General features: G+C 49.9%; 1 protein-coding gene across 1 annotated transcript; it reads right to left on the minus strand.

The window, feature by feature from the left end:
• Positions 1-1,057: 1,057 nt before the first annotated feature.
• BPIFB1 (BPI fold containing family B member 1) lies at positions 1,058-19,071 on the minus strand. The gene is made up of 15 exons (XM_055344470.1): positions 18,957-19,071; positions 17,648-17,789; positions 16,848-16,955; positions 16,014-16,163; positions 15,190-15,271; positions 11,461-11,524; positions 9,432-9,517; positions 8,242-8,421; positions 7,359-7,412; positions 6,722-6,880; positions 5,977-6,044; positions 5,404-5,449; positions 4,475-4,538; positions 3,483-3,559; positions 1,058-1,090 (listed from the first exon to the last, which is right to left on the minus strand). The coding sequence occupies exons 1-15, from the start codon at positions 19,069-19,071 to the stop codon at positions 1,058-1,060; spliced, it is 1,428 nt and encodes a 475-aa protein (XP_055200445.1).
• Between the last annotated feature and the right edge of the window lie 3,237 nt (positions 19,072-22,308).

The raw sequence follows: 22,308 nt of genomic DNA on the forward strand, positions 1-22,308 counted from the left end.
CTGTGTAAACACCTTGAGTGGGGTCTTGTCCTGTCCTTTCTGTGTCCTTCTGGGCCTGGGTTGTGTCCTACAGATAGGAGAAGCTCCTTCCTGGCTGAATTCCCAGGCTGTCATCTGTTCTTATGGGCTGGTTTATGCCCTGAAGCTGGGTAATGCCTCTTCCTGAAACACCCACCTGCCCCTTCCTGGGAGGCCCCTTGTGTGACTGAAGGGCTCTGTGTCCTGGGGCAGGCCTGGAGTCCGGAGGACAAAGGCCCTGTTGTTGGTACTAAACTTGCTGGCATCAGGGAGACCAGGAGACAATGGCAGCCATACACTGTCCAAGTGGGAAGGGCTGTCAGTGCTAAGGCCTGACGTCCTGAAAGCCCGGTAACAACAGTGACAGTGACATCATTCACAGATGGCATTGTCCGGGTACACTGTGCCAGGAACACTTCTCTCTCATTTCATCCTCACCACCCCCTTCCAAGGTAGGGACTATGATTCTCCCCATTTTATAGAGAAGGAAACAGGCCCACAGAAGGGAAGCCACATCCCAGGGTCAAACATGACCATTGAGGGGTCATGTCAAAACTCCAAGCCTAGTTCATTTGCCTCCAGAATCACACTGTTCAGAGAGCCCTCAAGTCCTCACACTATCTAGATCAACAGAACAGGTGTCCTACCATACTACTGAGGCTGACACAGTAGGTAGAAGAGCACAATTGGCTTTCTTATCCCTTAGTCCAGGGAGGAAGCCATGACCCTGACATTGTCCATATATCGTCCAAATATGTCCCAGACATAGCTTGGACACGGCCCAGATCGGCTCAGGTGTACCTCAACATGACCTAGATGGGGCTTGGATGTCAGGTTCCCCAGCCTGCCAGAGTTAAAATGATTCCTGAGTTGGGACAAAGATACACTCCAGACTGTAGGAGTCACAGATAAAACTTTATTTATTGCAGAGAGAGGTGGTCTACAGAGCTGGTGTCCATACTTCCTTTGGGACCCAGCCTGCCCTGGATGGCCACCTTGATCCAAGTCTTCATGGGAGTGAGGAGAGCAGTCCAGGGTTCTATGAGGAGGCTGGGGTGACCACAAGGGCATCCTGGAGTTGAGGAGACAAGTCCATTCAATGTTTTACCTCCTGCTTTGATGTGGTTTGTGCTGGTGGTCCTCCACAGGGTGACCACGGGGGATTATGACCCTGAACTCACTCACTCACACACAATTCTTGGAAGGATCAAAGTCTGTGTGGGAACAGTGATGTTGTGCAGGGGTCTGGGGCGCAGGTAAAGTATCTGCATGCAGAGTATGGGATTGTGTAGGACTGTTGTCCCCAAGCCCAAGTGATCACCAGAACTCTTCAAGAAGCTTCACAAAATGCAAATTCCTGGCTGTAGTCACTGGGTGCCAGCCTGCTAACTTTTTAACGATGCTCTGCCTTTTTTATTTTTTGAAACTAAGTGTGATACAAGGAACGTAACCTATTAAGTTTCCCCCAATCTTTTATTATGATAATTAAAAAAGTTTTTATTTATTTATTCATGAGAGACACAGAGGGGCAGAAACATAGGCAGAGGGAGAAGCAGGATCCCTGTGGGAAGCCTGATGCAGGACTCGATCCCAGGACCCTGGGGTCACGCCCTGAGCCAAAGGCAAATGCTCAACCATGGAGCCACCCAGGTGCCCCTATTATGATGATTTTTAAATAGAGAGCAAAGTGGAATGAATTCTCCAGTGATCACTTGAATACTAAGCACCTAGATTCTACTATTAACTCTTTCTGAACCATACTTGCTTTATCTCATATCTATCCATTTATTCATGCCTTCAGCTAGCTTTTAAAACATAAATTACAAAGCTATAAAAAGGAAATCAATGGGCTACTAGCTCAAAATAAATGAATAGAGCAAAACAGGAAACTTGGAAAGAGATCCAAAGAATGAGGCGATATCTTTCCAACCCAAAGTACAAATGATGGGCTATGCAATGCAAGTTGATAAAAAAAAAAAATGAGGAAAGTACCTAAATGCCCCTTAAGAAGAGATATGTGAAAGAAACCAAGCTCTAGCCCATCCAGTTGTATGGACAATGTTGTTCATCCAACATGAATCGAGCGTAGTATGTATTTTAGATAAGCTGCTTATGTTGTAACTGGACCATTGTAATGTAGTCCATTAGTGTATGCCCTGTGTATTCATGCATCTGCTGGGTTTTATGGAGGAGGAAGCTGGGCTCAGGCCAAAGGACCTGCCTGAAGTCATGGCTAGAGAGAGGCAGAGCCGGGATTGCACTGGTCCTTGGGTTCCTGAGTTTAGACTTTTCAGCCTCTCTCTGTACTATCCCAGCACTTTTCTCATTATTCTCCATCACAGCCAGCTGAAGGGTGTACACAGATTTTGAGGTGGGCAGTAAGTCATACATTAACTGGCCTCTGAAACTAGTTAACCAAGCCTCCTACCCTTCTACCAAATGTGACCTCGTGGTATGGGGAGGCATTGTTGAGACTTCCTTTCCTCTCTGAATTTCTCCAGCATGAAATTCTGAGATGAAAGGAAATAGCTCAGGAAGTCAGTGATACCAATTCACATCTTTGGGCAAATCAGGACTAATATAAGTTAAAAGTTTGGTCCAAGGTGGCTTCTGGCCTTGAGGCTTGGCCCTTTATGGTGGTTGGATACCTTGGCCATGGAAAGGTAGGCAATCAGCCTGTGAATTTTCTTAATTCTAAATAATTCTGCTTTCAATATCTCCCCCACCTAGAGTGGACTAGAAACTCCAGGAAGGCAGAGGTTTTGTTCACTGTTGTGGTCAATGCCTGGTACAGTGTAGGTGCTTAGTAAATGCCTGCTGGCTGGCTGACTGAGATGGGCCTACCTCACTGTCATTGGCTCCTGCAGAAATTGGGGCCTGGAGCACGTGTTAGGAGGGCAGGTGTGGAGTACAAACCCCAACTGTGCCACCTACAGTGCTTGTGTCCTTGGATATGGATTTGCCATTTTTGGGTCTCAGTTTCCTTATCTGTAAAATGGGGATTACGGCAGGATCTGCTATATTGATGGGTGTGAAGACTGAATAAGGTGTTGTTCAGTGGCACAAAACAATTATGGGCTTTTAAATATTATTAATGTTAATATTGGGGGGTGAGAGTGATGCTGCTTCAGCTCCCCTCCCTAGCAGCTGTCAAGGAGAGTCATTGCTCAGCGAATGTCTATTGAGCATTTACCATGTGCCAGGCATTACTGACTGAATGAACAAGTGAATGAATGAATAACAAGGAGAGTGGAGAAAGCTGGAGGTGAATGCACCCCAGGCCAGGACGGTCTCACTCTTAAACATACAGATGAAGAAGTGAGATCCAGAAAAAAGAAGAGGCTGGTCTAGGGCCCCCCATGAGTGACCAGCAGGGTCAGTGTTGGAGTGCAGGCCCTGCCTCCCTGCCCAGGGCTCCCCCAGTGGCTGTGCCCTCCCTGGGCAGAATGTTTAAACCCACTCACCTTGGTAAGAAAGCATGAAGCTCCCTCGAATCCCCAGGCCTTCACAATTGATATGGGGATTCCGGATCTTAATTTGCCTGAAATAATAAATGTGGTCAGAGACTGGTGGGCTTGGGGTGGGATTGAGCAGCCATGGGCAGGGAACTCGGGACCTGGCACACCCAGTTCGGACTGTCCTTCCTGCCTTTGCTCACCATTCTCTGGCCCCAGCATCCACCCAGCCGCAATCCCCACCCTATGCTTCCAGCACCAGCTGCTGTTGGCTCCAGAGGGCACCCCTCCCACTTCTGCTTATGAACCATCAGGAGCTCCTGTCATTCACAACAGAGATGTCTATACATTTAGATTTCCTACTCTAATAAAATAAGAAATGAAGAAAGACATGGTTGGCATAGGTTACTAATTCTCCCCACTCCCTCAATCTTGGGCTTCATTAGAGTAATTCCACCGTTGCCCTTGGCTTCCTCCACTGTAACACAGACAACAATGCAAACATCAGCGATGGTACAGAGATGTTGAGACCCGACTGTGCCAGGCACCTCCTTGGGCCCCTTGCAAACATCGTCTCCTTTATGCGCCCGAGGAGGGTGCTTTTATTTTCCCATTCTACAGACGGCAAAACTGAGTTAGGATGGAAAGGCAGCTTGTTCAAGGCCAGGTAGCCAACAAGAAGGGGAATCAGGACTCGAACCCAGGTCTACCTGAGGCACCTCGAGTGTGCTCTAGTGTCTGTTTACACCTCTGTCTCTCTCCTGCCATCGGCCCAGTGAGGCGGGGGCATTGCCTGGTTCACCTTTGTCTGCCTAGGTTCTGGCACTAGTAAATGGGGCTGGGAAGCTGGAGATGGAAGAGGTCATTTCTAGTTGGGTGACTGGGAAGGCTTACTGGAGGAGGTAGAACTTGAAGTAGGCTCTGAGGATGGATGGAAAGTAAGATGCAGACAGCACCCTCCAAGCCCTGGGGAATGGGGGATGGATAGCAAAGGGACGCACCGTTCTCGTTTGGCAGTAGGACGGAGATGAGGATCTCAGTGGTGATGTTTTCTAAAACTTCAGGCTGTGAAAGAGAAGGTCACTGTTACCCTGGCTGAGGATCTCAAGTCCCCCAAGTCATTCCTAAAATGGGTCCTGCCCGGCCCCATGGCCAGGGCAATCAGGGGAGATGCTGGAATCCCAGGGTACTGCCATTCAGAGCTGAGAGGGTTCCCAGGACCAGACAGGCTGGGGGCAAACAGGTCCAGCTGACTCCCAGTGCATGGGGGGATATTGGGGAGCATTAGGGGGATGAACCCCCACCCTCAGGGGCTCCACTGCTGTGTTCTAGCTGAATTTGTTCCGAGGGAATTTCACCCAGTTTCCTGAGTTTTGACTTCTCCAGTGAAGTCAAAGTTCTGATTATCATGTGGGAACCTCTTCACTTAAAAATTAGACAAAAAATAAATAAAATACTAAATAAAAAATGAAAGATAATGGAACAAAACACGTGGACCAAAAAACAAAACAAAACCTTGCAAGAAGACAGGATTTAGCCAGTCTGAGATCTCTGATCCACTCTGACTCCGCTGGGGAAACAGAGGCTGACCAGAGGTCACTGAGGTGAAGTGAGTCTACATGAGCAAAATGAGAATGCGAAAAGAAGGGATTTGGTTTTTGATGAAAGATCAAAATGTTACAGAAGAAAAGTGAATGTGTATCTGTGTATCTGTGATTGTGTGTTCTCAGCTGTGTCCTGCATATAGTAGGTGCTCAGTAAACACCAGAGCCAAGAGGTAGGACTTTGTAACAGATAACATGGAGGTTGGCCAGCCCATCATGGAGCTGCCTATGGCAACCTGGTTCCAAGCAAATCTTGGTCAATGTTTCTTTTTTTTCAATGGACCATCCTGGCCCCTGTGCCCCAGGGATGATCTATTAATACTCACGTTGAACAGGCCAATGCCTGAGTTCATCAAGTGGATCCGATCAGAGCTGCAACAGAAGATGCCCTTGAGAATTCATTCATTCATTCAACAACTATTTATGGAGCACCTACTAGGTAGGGCTTGATTTGTCCCACAAGGCTTGAGTTTGCAACCCCTGAACTCCCTTTGCCATAGCAGCAAGAGGGCTGCAGGATGTGGGGAGAAGGTGAGCAGAGGTGCAAAAGGCAGCTGGAGCCCTGTGCTTCTGGGCTGGGCTCATGGGGGTCAGCATCGGGGCTTGACTGTCACTTCCAGTGTCTTGGAGTTGTCCGGAATGAGATGAGGGGATGGTACTGGGCATGTTGTTCCCACGGCTGGGGTCAGCCTGTCCCATGGCTGCTGCAAGGCTGCTTTTCTTTCCTCCCTTTTCTCTGATATTTGGTTCCCACAGCAGGACAGTCCAGGCAAGGTCTCCTTTCTACACCTCCCAGAGTAACCTTTACTTCATGCTCATACATATGGAGGTTTGAAACACTGGGTGTTTAAAGAAACCCATTGGTCACAAGGTGGTGAAACAATGATTTATGTGTTTACCTGATTTCATTTAAGTTGAGCATAAGTCGGTCACCTTTGGTGTAAAACTGAGCTTCTGAGCTGGCTTCCTGCAATGAGAGAAGGCTGTTTCTTTCAGGACTTGTGTCAAACATAGGGGCAGAAAGGCTCTTCCAACTGATGTTGTCAACCTGATAGGATATTATCAGCCGGGGGCCCTTGGATAATCTATCTGAGGATGAAGGTGGTACTTAGGAAAACAAAATTGCCAGATGGGAAGAGAAGAATGAAGATGACATTGTTGGAGCACCTGAAACTGGCTATTTTTGGTTAGGCCATCTGGACTTTTCTTTTTTTTTTTTTTTTTTAAATTTTTATTTATTTATGATAGTCACACAGAGAGAGAGAGAGAGAGAGAGAGAGAGAGAGAGAGAGGCAGAGACATAGGCAGAGCGAGAAGCAGGCTCCATGCACCGGGAGCCCGACGTGGGATTCGATCCTGGGTCTCCAGGATGGCGCCCTGGGCCAAAGGCAGGCGCCAAACCGCTGCGCCACCCAGGGATCCCTGGACTTTTCATTATATGAGCTAATACAGTTCCTTCTGTACATGTGAATTAAGTTTCTGCCCAAAGATCCTAACTAATAAAGTCACAGGACCGGAGTTGGGCCTCCAACTGGGCGACGGGAGTGGTGGAAACAATTAGCAAAGCAAGAGGGTGCTCAGTACAGTGAACAGGCACAGGAGGGGCCCCAGTTTGCTGCTCACACCACAGACAAGTGAACTCACAATGCCCAGGGTAAAGAAGGGGCGGCGGGCTTCATTGGTGGCGAACACTTCCAGCACTATCAGTTGGGCCACCTTGGGGCTACCCTGGTCCAGAAGGAGCTCTGGGGTCTCCTGAGTCAGGATCTTCACCATCTGTGTGGGTCCCAGCTGATCTGCAGCCTGGAGAGACATCAGATCCACATGGGGCCTCCCAAGGGCTCACCAGGGCCCCGTGCAGCTGCTGTGGCCTGGCCCCCCAGCCACCTTCCTGGCCTCCCTACTTCCTCTCTTGCTGCAGCCACCATCCTTCTGCCCCGTCCTGGAGTGGATTGTTGGTATCCCCATCTCACAGCCTTTGGTTTTACCTCTCCCTCCGGCAGGAATACTCTTCTCTTCAGGGAAGCCCTCTCTCATTTCCTGGATTATATTAGGTGCCCCAGTCATGCCCTCGGAACCCCTGGAATCTATCCTTTGTTACCACACTTGTAACTGAAATATCATCTGTGTAATTGATGCCATTAGACTGAACGCTCTGTGAGGACAGCAGACACTAGTGCTGGAAGGAAACCGAGCAGTCCCACACGCATTTTACTCCCCGGAGGTCAGTGGACAGACCACAGCAAGCAGCCATCAAACTGCTGATGGCAGGTGGACCAACCTTCTCACTGATCGTCTTGATGTTTGACTTCAACCGGCGGGCCAGCTCAGGAAGCTGAGGATGAGGGGGAGGCAGAGCAGGTCAGCTAGAGGGGATAGGGGAGGCATGCTCCCATAGTCCCACTGCCTGGATCCCCACAACCCCAGGAAAGCTGGGTGGATCTGATGGTCCAGGCCCCAAGACCGTCGCTGGTGGAAAACAACCTCTGCATCAGCTGCTGTGGGGCATAGGATCCTCACCAGCCTGGACTTTCACTATGGGTTGTTGGTGTTTGTGGGTGTTGGGCTGAGGACATGGAGATGTGACCCAGTTCTTACTATAGTCATGAATGTGGTTGCTGGTGATCATTCCCTTTTTCTCAGCATACTAACTTTGGGTCAACCCCTCAGTTTCCCCACTGGTCCACTCTGGAGGAGGTAGCACACTCCAGTTGACTGGTGATAGTTATCTGCTGTGCTGGGTTGACAAGGATTCCGAGGCCATGTCGGCATCCAGGCTCCATAGTAAGGAGGGCCCTGATCAATCAGTGATGTCTGCCACAGGCCCCACAGTGGACAGTGGGCACGACTGCTATCCTTGGACAACTCACTATCTAAGATGCCCTTTGGCTCAATGGGATTGTTAATTGGTAGAGGAGGCAGTTGTATCAGGTTCTAGAGAGTAGGACTAGGACTGGCGCTGGATCTTATAAGGAAATTTCTAGCTTTAGAGCTATAATCTATCTGTTAGAGGAGGGAGTGAGCTCTCAATTACTGGAGGGACTTAAACTGAGCCTGACAAAGGATTACTACTCAGAGGCTTAGGGCAGTCCTTGAACCCTTTTGATTTGGGAAATTCCCATGATGTAGCAGAGGGGGCCCCATCCTCTTGTGCCAAGACTTACCACATAGTCCACCAGGACTACGAGTTCATCTGGAGGGAGCAAGGAAGCTACCACAGCATTCACCACATCCTGCCTCACGGTGAGGCTGAAAGGGGTGGTGTCCAGGTAGGGGACCGTTAGGGAAACTGCAGACTCATTGAACCACTTGGTCACATTTCCCTGGAAGTCTGACAACTTGGCCTGAGAAGACACAAAGCAGATGGTTGGCTGGAAACTTGAACTCCAAAAATGTACCCAATAATAACCTCGAAGACAATGACACCATTTGGCCTATTTCCCTTTGTGCCTTTGCTGACAGGGAGCTCAGCCTGGAATTCAGGGCCTTCCTGAGGTGGTGAGTGATCTCAGGTGGCTGACGACAGCGACTCCACCAGCACCCTTCAGTTAACCTCTGATTCTGTAAAACCCAGATGTCCTATTTGGCATTTAGGTTTTTGACCTCTCAGAGACCTCACAAACCCTTCGGATGAAGGGACAATTCAAAACTGCAACCAAAGTGATGAAAATGTTTGGTTGCAGCAGTTGCCTGGAGTAACCAAGTAAATGGCTCTGGGCCTCACGCTGTCCAGGCTCTCCTGGTCCCTCAGGGACCCCAGCCCCAGGATAATTGCACAGCCCCACATTTCACAGAGGGTTCCTGCTGTTCCTCCTGCCTGCTGGGCCCTGTGCAGCCTCACTTCACCTTCCCCTTGGTGACTATTATTGTCTCCATTTTACAGATGAGGAGAGAGGCTCAGAGAAGTGATAGAATTTGCCTGAAGTCACACAGCCAGGGAGTTGTGAGGCTGAGAGAGAAACTCAGGTCTGTGTGACCTCCAGGGATGGGTCCTGATCCTGGGCTCTTGTTTCAAGGTAATCAGATATTTGGGGTTTGGCAGGGGCTTGCCTAAGAGGAAGGCTGAGAACCCCAGTGCCGACTCTGGCCTCTGACTGGGGAAACCAGAGTGGGAGGGCAGATCTCTGGGACCGATGTTCTGTGTGGAGCCTTTGGATTCCACCTGCTGGTGTTCCTCCATCAGGATGGATTACATGGGACTGTACTCGGCCTGCTGAGTTTCTAAATCAGCCTGTGTGCCCTAGCTGTGAGTGGTGTTTTCTGCCCTGAAACAGACCAATGGTGTCTAATCCTTGGCAATCAGAGAAGAGCAGTGATTATCTCTACTTTACTTTTGAGGTCCCGTGACACTCACCCCCAGCTTGAGTTGGATGACATTACCCTTGATGGCAGGAGACAGAGGGTCAAACTCCAGGCGGTCAGAGCTGAAGGAAATAGGCACTGCTCAGGGACAAGAAGAAAGTTCTGTGAGACAGGAGGGCAGCATTGGATGGTGTGCTTTGGGGGCTGCTTTTGGCTGAAGCTGCATTATTGCCTGGGGGTCAGTAGGGAGGAGCGGAAATAACGATGCTGACAATGATAATGATGATAAGAATGACTTTTATCAAGCATCTGTCAGGCACCACATACTGTGCTAAAGTTCACACTCAGTTTTCACAATAACATTAGGAGGTTCCCCCCTTACAGATGGGGAAACAGGCTCAGAAAAGCAAAATGAGTTGCTCAAGGTCATAGAATGAACAGATTTTGAACCCAGTTTGCCAACGTCCTGGTTTGATGCCAACGTCCTGGTTTGGAACCAGAGTGAACTATTGTTTATAACTCTGCCTCCTCCAGTGGACCACGATCTGCACCCCTTAGCAGGACAGCGTTGCTGGTGCACGCCCATCTGTGCCCTGGCTCGCTTGTGTTCCCCTGAGGATTCCTCTCATGGCCAGCAGGTGGCAGTGGTGTCTCAGCTGCCCTGGCTGTTGAGCGGAGAATGGGGAGGGCTGCACAGAAGTTCAGGGACAGGCGGAGGGTGAATCCTTGGACCACCTGCTCCCCTGGGGAAACGTCCTGCCCTGCCCCTGAGGAGCAGAGGAGCCAGAGAGACTTCTGTTCGAGCCTCAAGAGCCTTGGCTACTCTATTCCTACCTCTGAACTTCAATGTTCTCATCTTAAAACCAGGGTGGATATAATAGAAATACCTGCCTCATAGGTTGTACAGGACTGGTCCCTACTTAGGTTGGCTCATATCTGACTTACACCACACTTGGAACTTACAGAACTGGGTTCAAGCTTTCCCCTATGACTACTTTCGTCTGTGGACTTGGACAAATGACTTAATTTCTCTGAGCCTCCACTTTCTTATCTATGAGGTGGGATGCTGATGGCTACTTCATGGAGTTATCTGAGGAGTCAGTGAGACCCAGCCCAGTAGGTGCTCTTTGGGTGCTCACTGCGTACTGCTTCCATTCTCCTCTTCCCCTCCTCCCTGGTCATCTTCTGGCTGAGCTGCTTCAGATCTTGAGACAGCGGATGGTAGAATTTTCTTCTTCCCACTAATTCCCACTCTGGGAGCTCTGAGCACAGCGCAGTTGTGAGGTCTGCACAGAAGCCTGAGTCTTCCCATCTCTGCTACTCTCAGGGAGGGAGAAATGGCCTCCTTCCTGAGCACGCGTCTCGCCTCCTCCCTTGTCTTCTCTTCTCTAATAGGCTGCAGTAATTGCCGTCTCATCCACTCATTCATTTGTTCATCCATTCAGCTCCATTTGTATACAATTCTCTGTGCAGGGGTCCCTGGGTGGCTCAGCGGTTTAGCGCCTGCCTTCGGCCCAGGGCGTGACCCTGGAGACCCGGGATCGAGTCCCACATCGGGCTCCCTGCGTGGAGCCTGCTTCTCCCTCTGCCTGTGTCTCTGCCTTTCTCTCTGTATCTCTCATGAATAAATGAATAAAATATTTAAACAACAACAACAACAACAAAACCCCACTGCTCCATGCAGGTAGAGCATCTGCTACCTGCCTGGAACTTCCCTGTAAACTTTTAATCCTAACAATCTGGTGGTATAGGAAACCCCATTTTATAGATGAGGATAGGAAGGTGGGGTGGCTTTCCCAAGCTACGGAGCAAGTCAGTGGCAGAGCTGGGATTTGAACCTGGAAATCTGACTCACACAAAAACTTGCACAGAGTAGGTACGTGTGAAGTCACAGGTGTGGTGCATTCCTGGTGCATTCCTGTCTGCTCATCTTTGAGAGGGACTCCTAGATGCTCATTGCACTTGCTACTGGGCCAGGTTGCGGCTCAGCCTTGACTTGGGAGGCCTCTCCTGGGCAGAGCCAGGATGTGGTGGCTGGCTCAGCAGTAAGGGAAAAAGGTGGGAGAGAGCAGAGCACCTACCCCTCAGCAAGTTCACGAGGTCTGCATGCATGTCCTCAAAGGCTGCCTCGAGCACGGGACATAGCTGCAACAGCACAAATGCAGAGGCTCCATTATTGAGGGGCCAGAACATAACCCCACAATGACCCACACTTGGCCCATCCAGCCAGTCTTTTGTTCATGGGATTGACAACTTGGTGTTGTGTCCACTCTGCCAGCCATTCCTGCCATTCAGAGTCCACCCCGGCCCCCAGCGTGGCCTGGGATCTTTTGCAGTGGTTTGTCCCTTACCCTGTGCCCAGGAGTGTACCTGGCTGGCCAGCTGCCCTCCCCATCAACTCCTTGTCCTGTTCACGAGAGCCCATGTTTTCCATGAGAGGGAAATGGAGAATTTGTTTCCTAATTCAGTTCCTTAGTCGACCAGTCATTACTGAGTTCCTTCTGCATGTCAGACTCTAGAACGGGGGCTGGCAAGGCAGAGCCAGCAAGACTCATGAACAACCTATGTGCCTTTTGTGGGTTTCTAGATCCAACATATCCCTTTACCTCCTGAGCTTTTCTTCCCCCTAAAATTTATAGCAGTTCTCAGCAAGGGGCTGATTCTGTTGCCTAGGAAGTTTCTTTCTTTTTTTAGGTTTTGTTTATTCATGAGAGACCCAGAAAGAGAGGCAGAGACACAGGCAGAGGAAGCAGGCTCCCTGCAGAAGGCCTGATGTGGGACTTGATGCCAGACCCCAGGATCACAACCTGAGCCAAAGGCAGATGTTCAGCCATTCACTGAGCCACCCAGGTGTCCCCATTTGGAAGTTTCTGGAGACACTCTTAGTTGTCACAACTTGGGGGAGGTGTTATTGGCATCTAGTGGCTAGAGGCCAGGGATGCCACTAAACATCCGTCAGTGTGCGGGACAGCTCCCACAACAGAGAATTATATGACCCAAATGTCAATAATGTGGAGGGTGAGCAACCCTGGCCTCACCTAATCCTGGCTTCACCGGTTTTGCTGAAGGAGGAGTTTAAGCCTTTGACTTGCTTGTGGGACTCAAGAGTCTTGTTCTCAGGGTGTCTGGGTGGTGCAGTTGGTTAAGCGTCTGACTCTTGGTTCCTGCTCAGGTTGTGATCTCAGGGTTGTGAGATTGAGCCCTGCATCAGGCTCTATGCATAGTGGGGTCTAGTTGGGATTCTGTCTTCCCTCTTGTTCTGTCCCTCCTGCTCATGCTCTCCCTCTTTGTCTCTCATATAAATAATTAATAAATCTTAAAAAAACCCCACAAACCTCAGAGTCTTGCTCTCTGCTCTAGGCAGCCCGTTTTCTGGGGTGGTGCGCTGATTCTGTCATTTGCCTTAGATACAATATCCCCAGTGGAAGAATCTTCCAGTTGACCACCCATCAATACTCTTGAGAAAGGACAGTGCACTTTGAGAAACTTTTTCTATGAAAGTTCTCTATGATCTTTTTCTATGAAAAACCCATTCCCTGCTTCTAACTGCTCTGCTAACCCAGAACCCAGGGAGGATGGAGGACTGGGGGTTGGAGACCCCCAGCATTCACTGTTAGGGGCCAGCCTGTTCCTCGGGGGAGAGGTGTCGCTGGCGACCTTGGCATCATCTCTCAGAATTACCTCTCTTGCACTCCCACCAGTGTCTCTCAACCCTGACTACACATTAGAATTCTCCAGGAAAGCACCTAGAATCCTTTGGAGTACTATGGCCCCACCCAGGTCCATTACATTGGAATCTCCATTAGTACTTTTAAAAGCTTTCCTGGGTGGTTCTGATGTGCAGCTAGGGTTGGGACACACATATTTACGTTGAAAAGGGCATCGGCATTTTCTAGATGGGCTCCTGACAGATTTAAACATAGTGCGCCTTTCCCCTTCATTTTAAGTAAAATATGACCTTTGTACCAAACTCACTGACTCGTGGTGGAAAATAATGGTGATTAAGAGAACCCCAGCTTTCTCATATCATTCATTATACATGATTTTTCACCCTTAAAAACAGATATTAGGCAAACAGCATTTGCCATATTTTCTAGTGGAAAATACATTTTTAGTTAATAAAATATGATGCCATTTAAAATATGATTTTGCTGGAGGCTGGGAAAAAATTTCCAGCTGGATGCTACTTTAAGAAACTCCCACTTTTAGGGGCACCTGGGTGGCACAGTTGGTTAAGTGTCAGCTCAGGTTGTGATCTCAGGCTGGGGAGATGGAGCCCCACATTTGGCTCTGCACTTGGCACAGAGTCTGCTTGAGTTTCTCTCTCTCCCTCTGCCCCTCCCACTTGCCCTCTCATTCTCTCCCTTTCTCTCTCTAAAATAAAGAAAGAGGGACACCTGGGTGGCTCAGTGGTTGAGCGCCGGCCTTTGGCTCAGATTGTGATCCCGGGATCCGGGGATTGAGGCCCACATTGGGCTCCCTGCATGGAGCCTGCTTATCCCTCTGCCTGTGTCTCTGCCTCTCTCTCAGTGTCTCTCATGAATAAATAAATAAAATCTTAAAAAAATAAAATAAAATCCCACCTTTAAATAGAAAAGAATTCATAAAAGAAAAAATATCTCATGTAAGAAAAGACAAATTTTACAGAATTCTTCACTTTTCAGATTCCTCTTAGAAATCTCTCTGGAATGGTTTAGTAAAGTATTCAATATGATGCAGCTATTACAGTAATTATGAATCTTACACAGTGGCATAGAACATAGGTATAACTTAGGGAATATCAAATTATATTGACACTGAGGACAACCACATAAAAATATGAATGCATGTGGGTGGAGATTGGAAGGCGTATAGATATAAGGGAGGAAACGGCTGCCATGTTAAGATGGAAGGATTAAGGGCATTTTCCCCCCAAAGTCATTTGAGTTATTATATAATCTTTTCAATTCAAAGAAGTTTTATTATAAACAGATCATTAGTTATCTGACAAGGTGTTTCGAACCCCAGGAGGCTCACTGTGGTGAACCCATCTTGGAATTTACAGTGGAAATCAGTGCTCAAAGTTACAGTTTTAGTTCACCCATGACATACAAGGGACATCTAAATTGAGATTAACTTGTTTATTGACTCAGAAAAATAAACCCAGCAAGGCCTGGTGGGTGATGGACCCCTGAAGACCATGGGTTGTTACGAGACACCGGTATGCTTGCGCCAGCTTGTACCACTTGGTGAGGGCCACGTGTTAAATTTTCAGGAATTTCTGAGCCATGAGCTAAACCTAAACCTTATTAAAAATTCAATTATATAAACTTACAACTAAATTAATTATACTAAAAGCAAAGCTAATGAGAACTTAAAACTCATTACCTCCTAATTATTTTGTTATATTTTACTATTTTTGCTCTGGAGGTTATTTATGTCAATTACATCTGTGTGGTGGAACCATACAATAGTGTGCTGCGGGGCATTTCTTACCAACTCTGCTTAGTGATCTCACGCGAGAAGCTTGAAATTGGCCTTGGAGCAAGTGTTTATGCCAGAGAAATCAGCAAGTGCTACAAATCAGGGTCCCTTCCACTCAACCTCCTCAGAGCCAGTTAATGATTTATCAGTACGTCACTGTTCAGGGTCTCCTGGGTGACTTTTGGCAGTTCTGTTACCTTTAGCTCCACGATCCACTGAAAGAATGGTCAGGCCTATAAGTTTCCCACTCAGGGAGACACAGGTCCCTGAGCATCAACTTGCAGTTCCACCCCAGCCCCACAGGGGGAGCCATCTTTGCAGGCCAGAGAGGCCCTGATTCCACTCACCTGAATTTTCACCAGTTTGGGCAGGGCTGGCACCAGGAGGTCCATGACCGTGTTGGCTAAGGAGTTGACCAGGAAGGAGAGCCTTCCGGAGAGGAGAAGGGGAGAGAGATTAGGAAGGGTCAGAGATGATGCTATTTTACATAAGGGAAGATAGAGCCCAGGGGAGGGTGACTTGCTCAAGGTCACACACCCTGTTACAGACAGAGCTGGGAGTAGACTCCCCCAGCCAGGTGTAGATGGTGGCAGAGAGTTGTCAGGGAGTAGAAGCTGGAGGTTGTCTATAGAAACGTATGCTGGGTACTGGGATGGTGGCATTGGCTCTCTCCCCATCCTCCCACTAAGGCAAAGTGGAGGGGAGTCCCATGCTGTGTGCCATGTGTGGTGCTGGGTGTTTGTGGCTGGAGCCTAACCTCATCCTCTCACTGTGGCCTCGAAGCTGAGTCATAGGGATGCAACTTGCCAGTGGCACACAGACAATAAATGAAGGTGATGCATTTGCTTGATGCCAAAGCATGTTTTTACGCTTGGCTCCCCTCACGCCTGCCTGAAGTGGTTTGAGGGGCCCTAAGAATGTGGCTCCTCTCCACTTTCAAATATTTGCCCCACTTCCTGGCAGGATGCCTGAAATCCCACCGACTATGTTTCTGCTCTTGATGTCTTGAACGTTCTTTGGTATCACGGATTCCCTGAAAGGAGCCTCAGCTCAAGAATCAGGATGGGTAAGTCCCTTTCTTTCTCTGGGCCACAGTGTTCTCCATCTGAGAATACCACCTGGCTTTCCTCCCAGGCATGGTGGGAGCCCGGCGGGAGGCGACCACACTCACTTATGCAGCAGGCTGATGCGCAGGCTCCCCTGGCTAGTGGAGCAGTCAGCGAGGACGAGGTGGGCGTGGCCCCTCTCATTGGTGTTCACTCGGATGATGGCTTGGACCTCTGTTTCCATGTGCATCTCCACGATGGTCTTGACCAGGGGCCTGGGAGTAGAGGTGCCCACACTGTCTCAGCTCCAGATCGGAGCAACCTGCCGGCTATCTCAGTCTTCTGGTTCTCTCACCTCCCAGCTCAAGCTCCTCTGTCTCTCTAAAACACACACACTGAACTCCGGCTCCTTCCCCAAACCCACTCCTCTCATGATCTTTCCTATCTTGGTTGCTGGCCACTCCATCCTGCCGGTTGCCTCTACCTACCTCTGAAACATATTCAGAATCTGAGCACTTCTCACCACCTTCCTGTGCCCAAACTGGTCCAAGCCATCACTACTGTCTCCCTCCCCAAATTATAACAGAAACTTCTGGATGGCCTCCCTGCTTCCAAACACAGCAACCAGAGGGATTCTTTGAAAGTTCAATCATGTCATGTCCCTCCTCTGCTCAGAACCCTCCATGGCTCTCATTTCACTCAGCAAAAGCCAAGTCTTTACCTTGGCCCACAAGGCCCCACAAGGATCTCACCTGCCACTATTCTTCCCCCCGCCTTTCTCCTCTTTGTCATTCTTTGGACAAAGCAAGTGTCTCAGGTCAATGGACTCTTGCCTCAGGACCTTTGCACTTGCTCTTCCCTCTGCTTGGGACTCTCTACCAGATATATGCATGGAGAAAAGGGGCAATGCGTGAATGATCCTGTGAGGGCTGCTGTATCTGACTGGGGGAGACACTCACGTGTTGAGTCCAGCCACCATGTCCAGGGGGATCTTGACCGTCAGCGCCTGGCCTTCATCTGAGGGTTCCACCTGCAGCTGCAGGATGTTGGCTGAGGTGACTTTCAACCTGGATGGGATGTGGGAGAGATTAGATTCATGTCTCATGCTCAACTGAACATCATTCCCAAACAGGCCCCCTGACTCTTCCCTGTGTCCCCTGGTGCCCCTGCCAGTGGTGTCCAGCCAGCAACTGGACCTAAGCCCTGTCCATGGCTCCTCCTCAGCATGGTATGGCCCCCATTTGTCCCCTCCACCACTGTGAGAAATCCTCCCATGGCTCATTGCCACTTAAGAGATGAATCCCAGATCCCTGGGCTGACTTGGAAGACCCTCCGTGACCTGGCCCCACTGACCTCTCAGTCCTTACCTTGGGGTTTGAGTGCCAGCTGTTCTGGGACTCTCACCCCTTTGGGCCTTGGCCCAGGCTGCTCCCACTCCCCAGAATGCCATTTTCTTCTTTTCTCCTGGTGAGCGCGGACTCATTGGCTCACCTGTCACCTCCACTGAGAAGTGTCATCTTCCCCCTTCACTATCCCACCCCAGGCAACCTTCCCCTCGGGGTCACCCTGTTAGGGTTCCTGTGTCATTGTTAGCTCCTCTGGGAGCTTCAGAAGGAGGGACTTTGATCCATTTTTCTTGGTTAGACACCGAGTTGATACCAGGTGATGCTTGTCAACTGGTCAATTGAATAGGCAAAGTGTGTCCTGGGCAGAGGTTTGCGGAAGGAGAAAGCGCCCCACTTGGTTCTGCTCCACGTACCAGATGATGTGGTTCAGGATGGAGTTCACCACATTGCCTAGTATGGGGATGCCCCCAGCTGGCTTCTCCCGTATGCTGCTGAGCAGTGGCAGCTTCTGGAGGATGTCGATGGCGTTGTGGTCCTTCAGCTCCTGTGTCAGCCCTGGAGGCAGATCCCAGAGATTAGGGTCCAGCAGGAGGGACAAGATGGATGGCTTGTCAGTGGCTTCAGGCTGGGAGGGGGCATCACTCAGGGCTACCTGGACCCAGACATAAGGCTGGGAGATGGATGGCTCCATCCTGACCATCTACTGTGGAGATGTGGCTTTGAGGACGATGGTCCAGATAGGTCATTTTCACATAAACACTCAGGTGGGGACATAGGTGGGACCATTTACCCCTTTGAGCATTGCCAGCTTCTGTGGGAGCATTGACCAGAATCCCTCCCACTAGCCAGCAGCAAACTCTCTGGACCCAAGAGGCAGGGAACCCACAAGGCCTTGTTGCGGGCTGTTTTGCTGCCAAAACATACTTGCTAATAACTCTCTGGCTCCCATGTCATATGGGCCTGTTGTCCAGAGAGTCTCAGGTACTGAACTGAGATAGGAGAAGTTAGGAGTCTTCAGTTATGGTCCCTGCTGGACTTTTCCCTGGGCATCCAGAGCCCATTTGGCTTGTGTGAAGAGCAGGTCAGAAGTGCTGAGTGCTCCAGAAGCAACTCCAGAAGCAGTCCTCAGCCCATGACTGATGAGGATAGGAATATAAATACCCCAGCTCCCTTAACTCTCTGGCAGGATGACCCAAGTGTATCCCCTACTGTGTCCTAGAGTCCCTGTGTGTTACTACCTCTCAACAACAAAGCCAACCTTTGGTCTACTCCATGGTAATGGATGTTAAGCCTTGTCAGTGAAGGGTCTAGAGGGACATAAAGAAGGAGGGGGCCCAGTGGAATCATAGAATTGAAGGGTGGATCTTAGAATCGTGGACTCTTGGGATCATAGACACTCCCAGCCACTTGAGTCTCACCCTAGACCTGGGATCCCAGCTGTGCCTTGCACACTCCCAGTGATGGGGAACTCCCTCCCTCCTTTGGAGGGCTGTTCCGCCTGCCTTCTTGCCTTATGGTGGTAAGGCCTGGGTGGCCCGGACTTGCTTTCTTTTTCTTTTTTTGGTTGGGGTGGACAGAAGGAGAGAGAGAATCTCAAGCAGGTTCCACCCTTAGTGTGGAGCTCAACATGGGGCTCGGCCCCACTACTCTGAGATCATGGCCTGAGCCAAAATCAAGTCAGACACTTAACTGATTGAGCCAGCCAGGGGCCCTGAGACTTACTTTCTTTGATGACTTCTCGGCTGAGGCTAAGCACTGCAGGGGGGTTGAGGGTGGTTTCAGCCAAAGTAGTTGACAGCAAACCACAGAGGAGGGTGAAGGCGAATGGGCCAGCCATCTTTGTGGGGATCGGTGAGCAGCAGGTGGCAGGTGAAGGAACCTGGGGTGAGCACAGTTGAAGAAACCTGTTAGCTGGGAAGAGAGGTGAAGGGCAAGCCTGCCATGCCTGGTGACTTGGGGCAGAAAGTCTAGAAGAGGCTATTGAGCAAAGTGGTTAAGAGTGTGGGCTCTGGAGCCTGACCATTGGGTCTGTGTCCTGTCTCTGCTGCTGGGTGCTAGTTGTGTGGCCTTGGACAATCAGCTTAGCCTCTCTGGGCCTGTTTTCTCTCACCTGGCAAATGGGCATGATGAAGTAGTGCCCTCCTTCAAAGGGTCTGGCACTTAGAACCCTCCAGAGTCCAACCGTAGCCAACTTCACCTCCTGCTTTTTTCCTGATGAAGTTCCAATCATCCCAAACTTCTTGAAGTTCCCAGAACATACCGTGTTCTGTCCTGTGTCTGTGTTCTAACTCTTCCTGTGGTACTTTCCTCTTCCTTATCTGCCTGCTGAACTCTTAATTCATCTTTCAGAACTCTGCCCGCATGTCCCTTTCTCTGTAGTTTCCCTCTCCTGCAGCCAGAGACCCTGGACTACACACGGAGAAATGTTGCCTGAGGGGCTGCTGTCTGCCCAGCACAGGAAGTTTGGAGGCAAGAGGGCAATGGGTATTCAGGTAGGATGCAGGGTGGCAGGAAAGGTGTTTGCTTGATACTAAAGGGCCTTAGATGGGAATAGGTGGCTGCTTGGAGCCAAGGAGAGAAAGGCAGAGAGAGGAAGAGGCCTGTGGGTGCCTCCTGGGAGAGGACCTTGGGGTATTCTCACTCCTTGGCCACCCCCCCTCTCCACCATGGGGCAGTGCATCAGCCCCTGTCAGCTGGTCCTGAGCTCTCAGCTTATACCCTGGCTCTGCCTCCAAGCTTCAGCCAGGGAAGCTTCTGCCTCTGTAGGCTATCCTGCTTGGAGGGAGGGAAGATGCTGACCTGGAGAGCTGAGTCCTTCCTTGGCTCAGCATGTGAGCTTCTTGTTGCCAAAGACAAACACAGCCTCTGGATGACATGTATCTCTTGGATGGAACAACATGAATTCTCTGAGCCATTTGCTGTAATGATTCAACATCTGTCTCTTGGATTGGGCTGTAAGCTCCAGGAGGAGGTGTTTGGTCTAGCTGGACCCCGTTGTGCACTCCAAGCGCCTGCCATAATGCCTGGCACACTGTGGGTGTTTACTAAGTAAGTGGTTGCTGAATGAATGAATGGCCTCTGGGAATCCTGGAAAAATGGGGAATCTGAGCCTGCTAAACTGAGCAGGTCTGGGCCATGGGGACTGAGAGTGGAAGAGAAATATCATGGGCCTTGGGGTCAGATAGACCTGAGCTGGAGGCCTGCCTCTACCACTTGCTGTGTGATCTTGGGCAAGTGCCTTACCCTCTCTGAGTCTCAGTTTTCCCATCTGTAAAATAAGGGATAATTATAGTACTTATATCACAGGGTTGTTGGGAGGATTAAATGAGCCACAAGAGCTCAATGAGTGTTAGCTATTATTATGATTATGACAGTATCGCTAATGCTGGGGTCAGAAGAAACCATCTTGCAGTCAAAGCCAGAAGACAGAGGTAATGCCCTGCACCCTTTTGCTCGGGAAGCCCCCCACCCCCACTCCATAATCTTTTTCTTTCAAGCACCTTGACCCTGTTGTTCTTCACTATCTTTGCACACCAGTCGGTCCTCTGATCAGAGGTCCTCAGAGAGCCGATAGTAGGGCAGCATTTCCTCCTGTGGAAAAGTGTCTCCTCCCCAAATCCAAGCACCATGTACACAATCACCGCATCATATCTCACCTCCTGGCCTTTGCTTAGGCTGTTCCCTTTACAGAGGGATGCCTTCCTCTCTTCCTTTGTCCAGCCAACTTCTGCTTGGCTCTCAACTGATGTGCTACCCCTTCCAGGAAGCCTTCCCTGACTGCCCTTTACCACAATGTCCCTGGTCTTTCCCTGAGCACAGCATGTACCACACTGACCCATACTGGGAATAACTTGAGGGCCAGGTTAGTCTGATGCTCCTCCTTGTCCCCAGAATCACCCCAGCATAGGCTGGGCACAGAACAATTGGTGTGTGCAGGGTAGGTTTAAGTCACTGAGATCAGGTTAGGGAAAGACTTAGCCAGTCCAATTCCTTCATCATTGTTCTTTGGTCTTTTGGGCAAGGGGGCTGAGCACATCTCTACCCCTGATCCTGACCTCAGAGGGTCCTAGTAGACTAAGGAACCTTACCTCAGGGTCAAGTTTTTGTCTTGCTCTTGACCTGACTGCAACAGGTGTCTCCAGCTTAGAACCTTTCTGGTGCCCTAGGCTTTCAGCCCCTTCCCTACACTTTTACCTGGACACGCCGGAGTCCTCAGGATGCTCCTCTCCTCAACTGGACAGTGGGCCTGGAAGTCTAACCTTATATCCTGCATGCCCCAGTCTGGGAAGTCACCCTTTGCATTTGGTTCAAGGCTTTGGGCTGGGCTGAGGTCTCCAAAGTAAATATTTGTGGCTTCTGTGAACCACATCCCTGTCTGGAGACAGCCTTGGGACTCCAGCTTCCTGGGGTTTGGAGAAAGGAGGGTCTGGGCTGGCATGAGGAGTGGGCGGGGCACAGGGGCACATGGCAGAGGAGCTGGACCGGGCACAGTGTGGTTTTGGAAGGGGCTCCCTGCCTTCTGGACAGTTGCTCCTGGGGGGACGATAGCAGTGAGGATGTATTAAGCGCCTACAGCATGGCAGGTGCCACCCTAGGCTTTACACTGCTCATGTCAGTGGATTCTCGTCCCCACCAGGATCAGGATCATTATCCCAATGTTACCAAGGAGGAACCCACCTTGCATAGTCAGCAAATGATAGAGCCAGGATTCAAACCAGAACTTGGACTTTAAAACCTATCAGGGGATGTCTCTATAGCTTGGCAGATACACAAGGTCCTGGGGACAGTCTGGGTCCAAGTCCTGACTCAGTGGAGGGCAACTTGGGCCAAATTTCCTAACCTTTCCAAGTCTCAGTTTTTCATCCGTGAAATGGGAATAATAGTAGCACCTACCTACCAGTGTGCTAAGAGGAACACGGTGTACATGCTTAGAGCACAGGTCCTGGCACAGCGTATGTGCTTAATAACTGTGAATGGTTGTTGCTGTTGTTATTACTTCTTGTAATAGCCTGGGTCTTTGTAGAGAGGCAATGGTCATACTTTAGTCTAGATAGCTGATCTGGGGGAAGGAAGT

This window comes from Nyctereutes procyonoides, unplaced genomic scaffold (assembly GCF_905146905.1).
Source record: "Nyctereutes procyonoides isolate TBG_1078 unplaced genomic scaffold, NYPRO_anot_genome, whole genome shotgun sequence".
Lineage (NCBI taxonomy): Eukaryota > Metazoa > Chordata > Mammalia > Carnivora > Canidae > Nyctereutes > Nyctereutes procyonoides.

Coding starts and splice junctions, on each gene's coding strand:
- BPIFB1 (XM_055344470.1), bottom strand. CDS start 19,071: ATGGCTGGCCCATTCGCCTTCACCCTCCTCTGTGGTTTGCTGTCAACT. Junction 11,525..15,189: donor CCAAACTGGTGAAAATTCAG/GTGAGTGGAATC, acceptor GTGCTGTTGCAG/CTATGTCCCGTGCTCGAGGC. Junction 1,091..3,482: donor CTTCATGCTTTCTTACCAAG/GTGAGTGGGTTT, acceptor CCTCAACTCCAG/GATGCCCTTGTGGTCACCCC.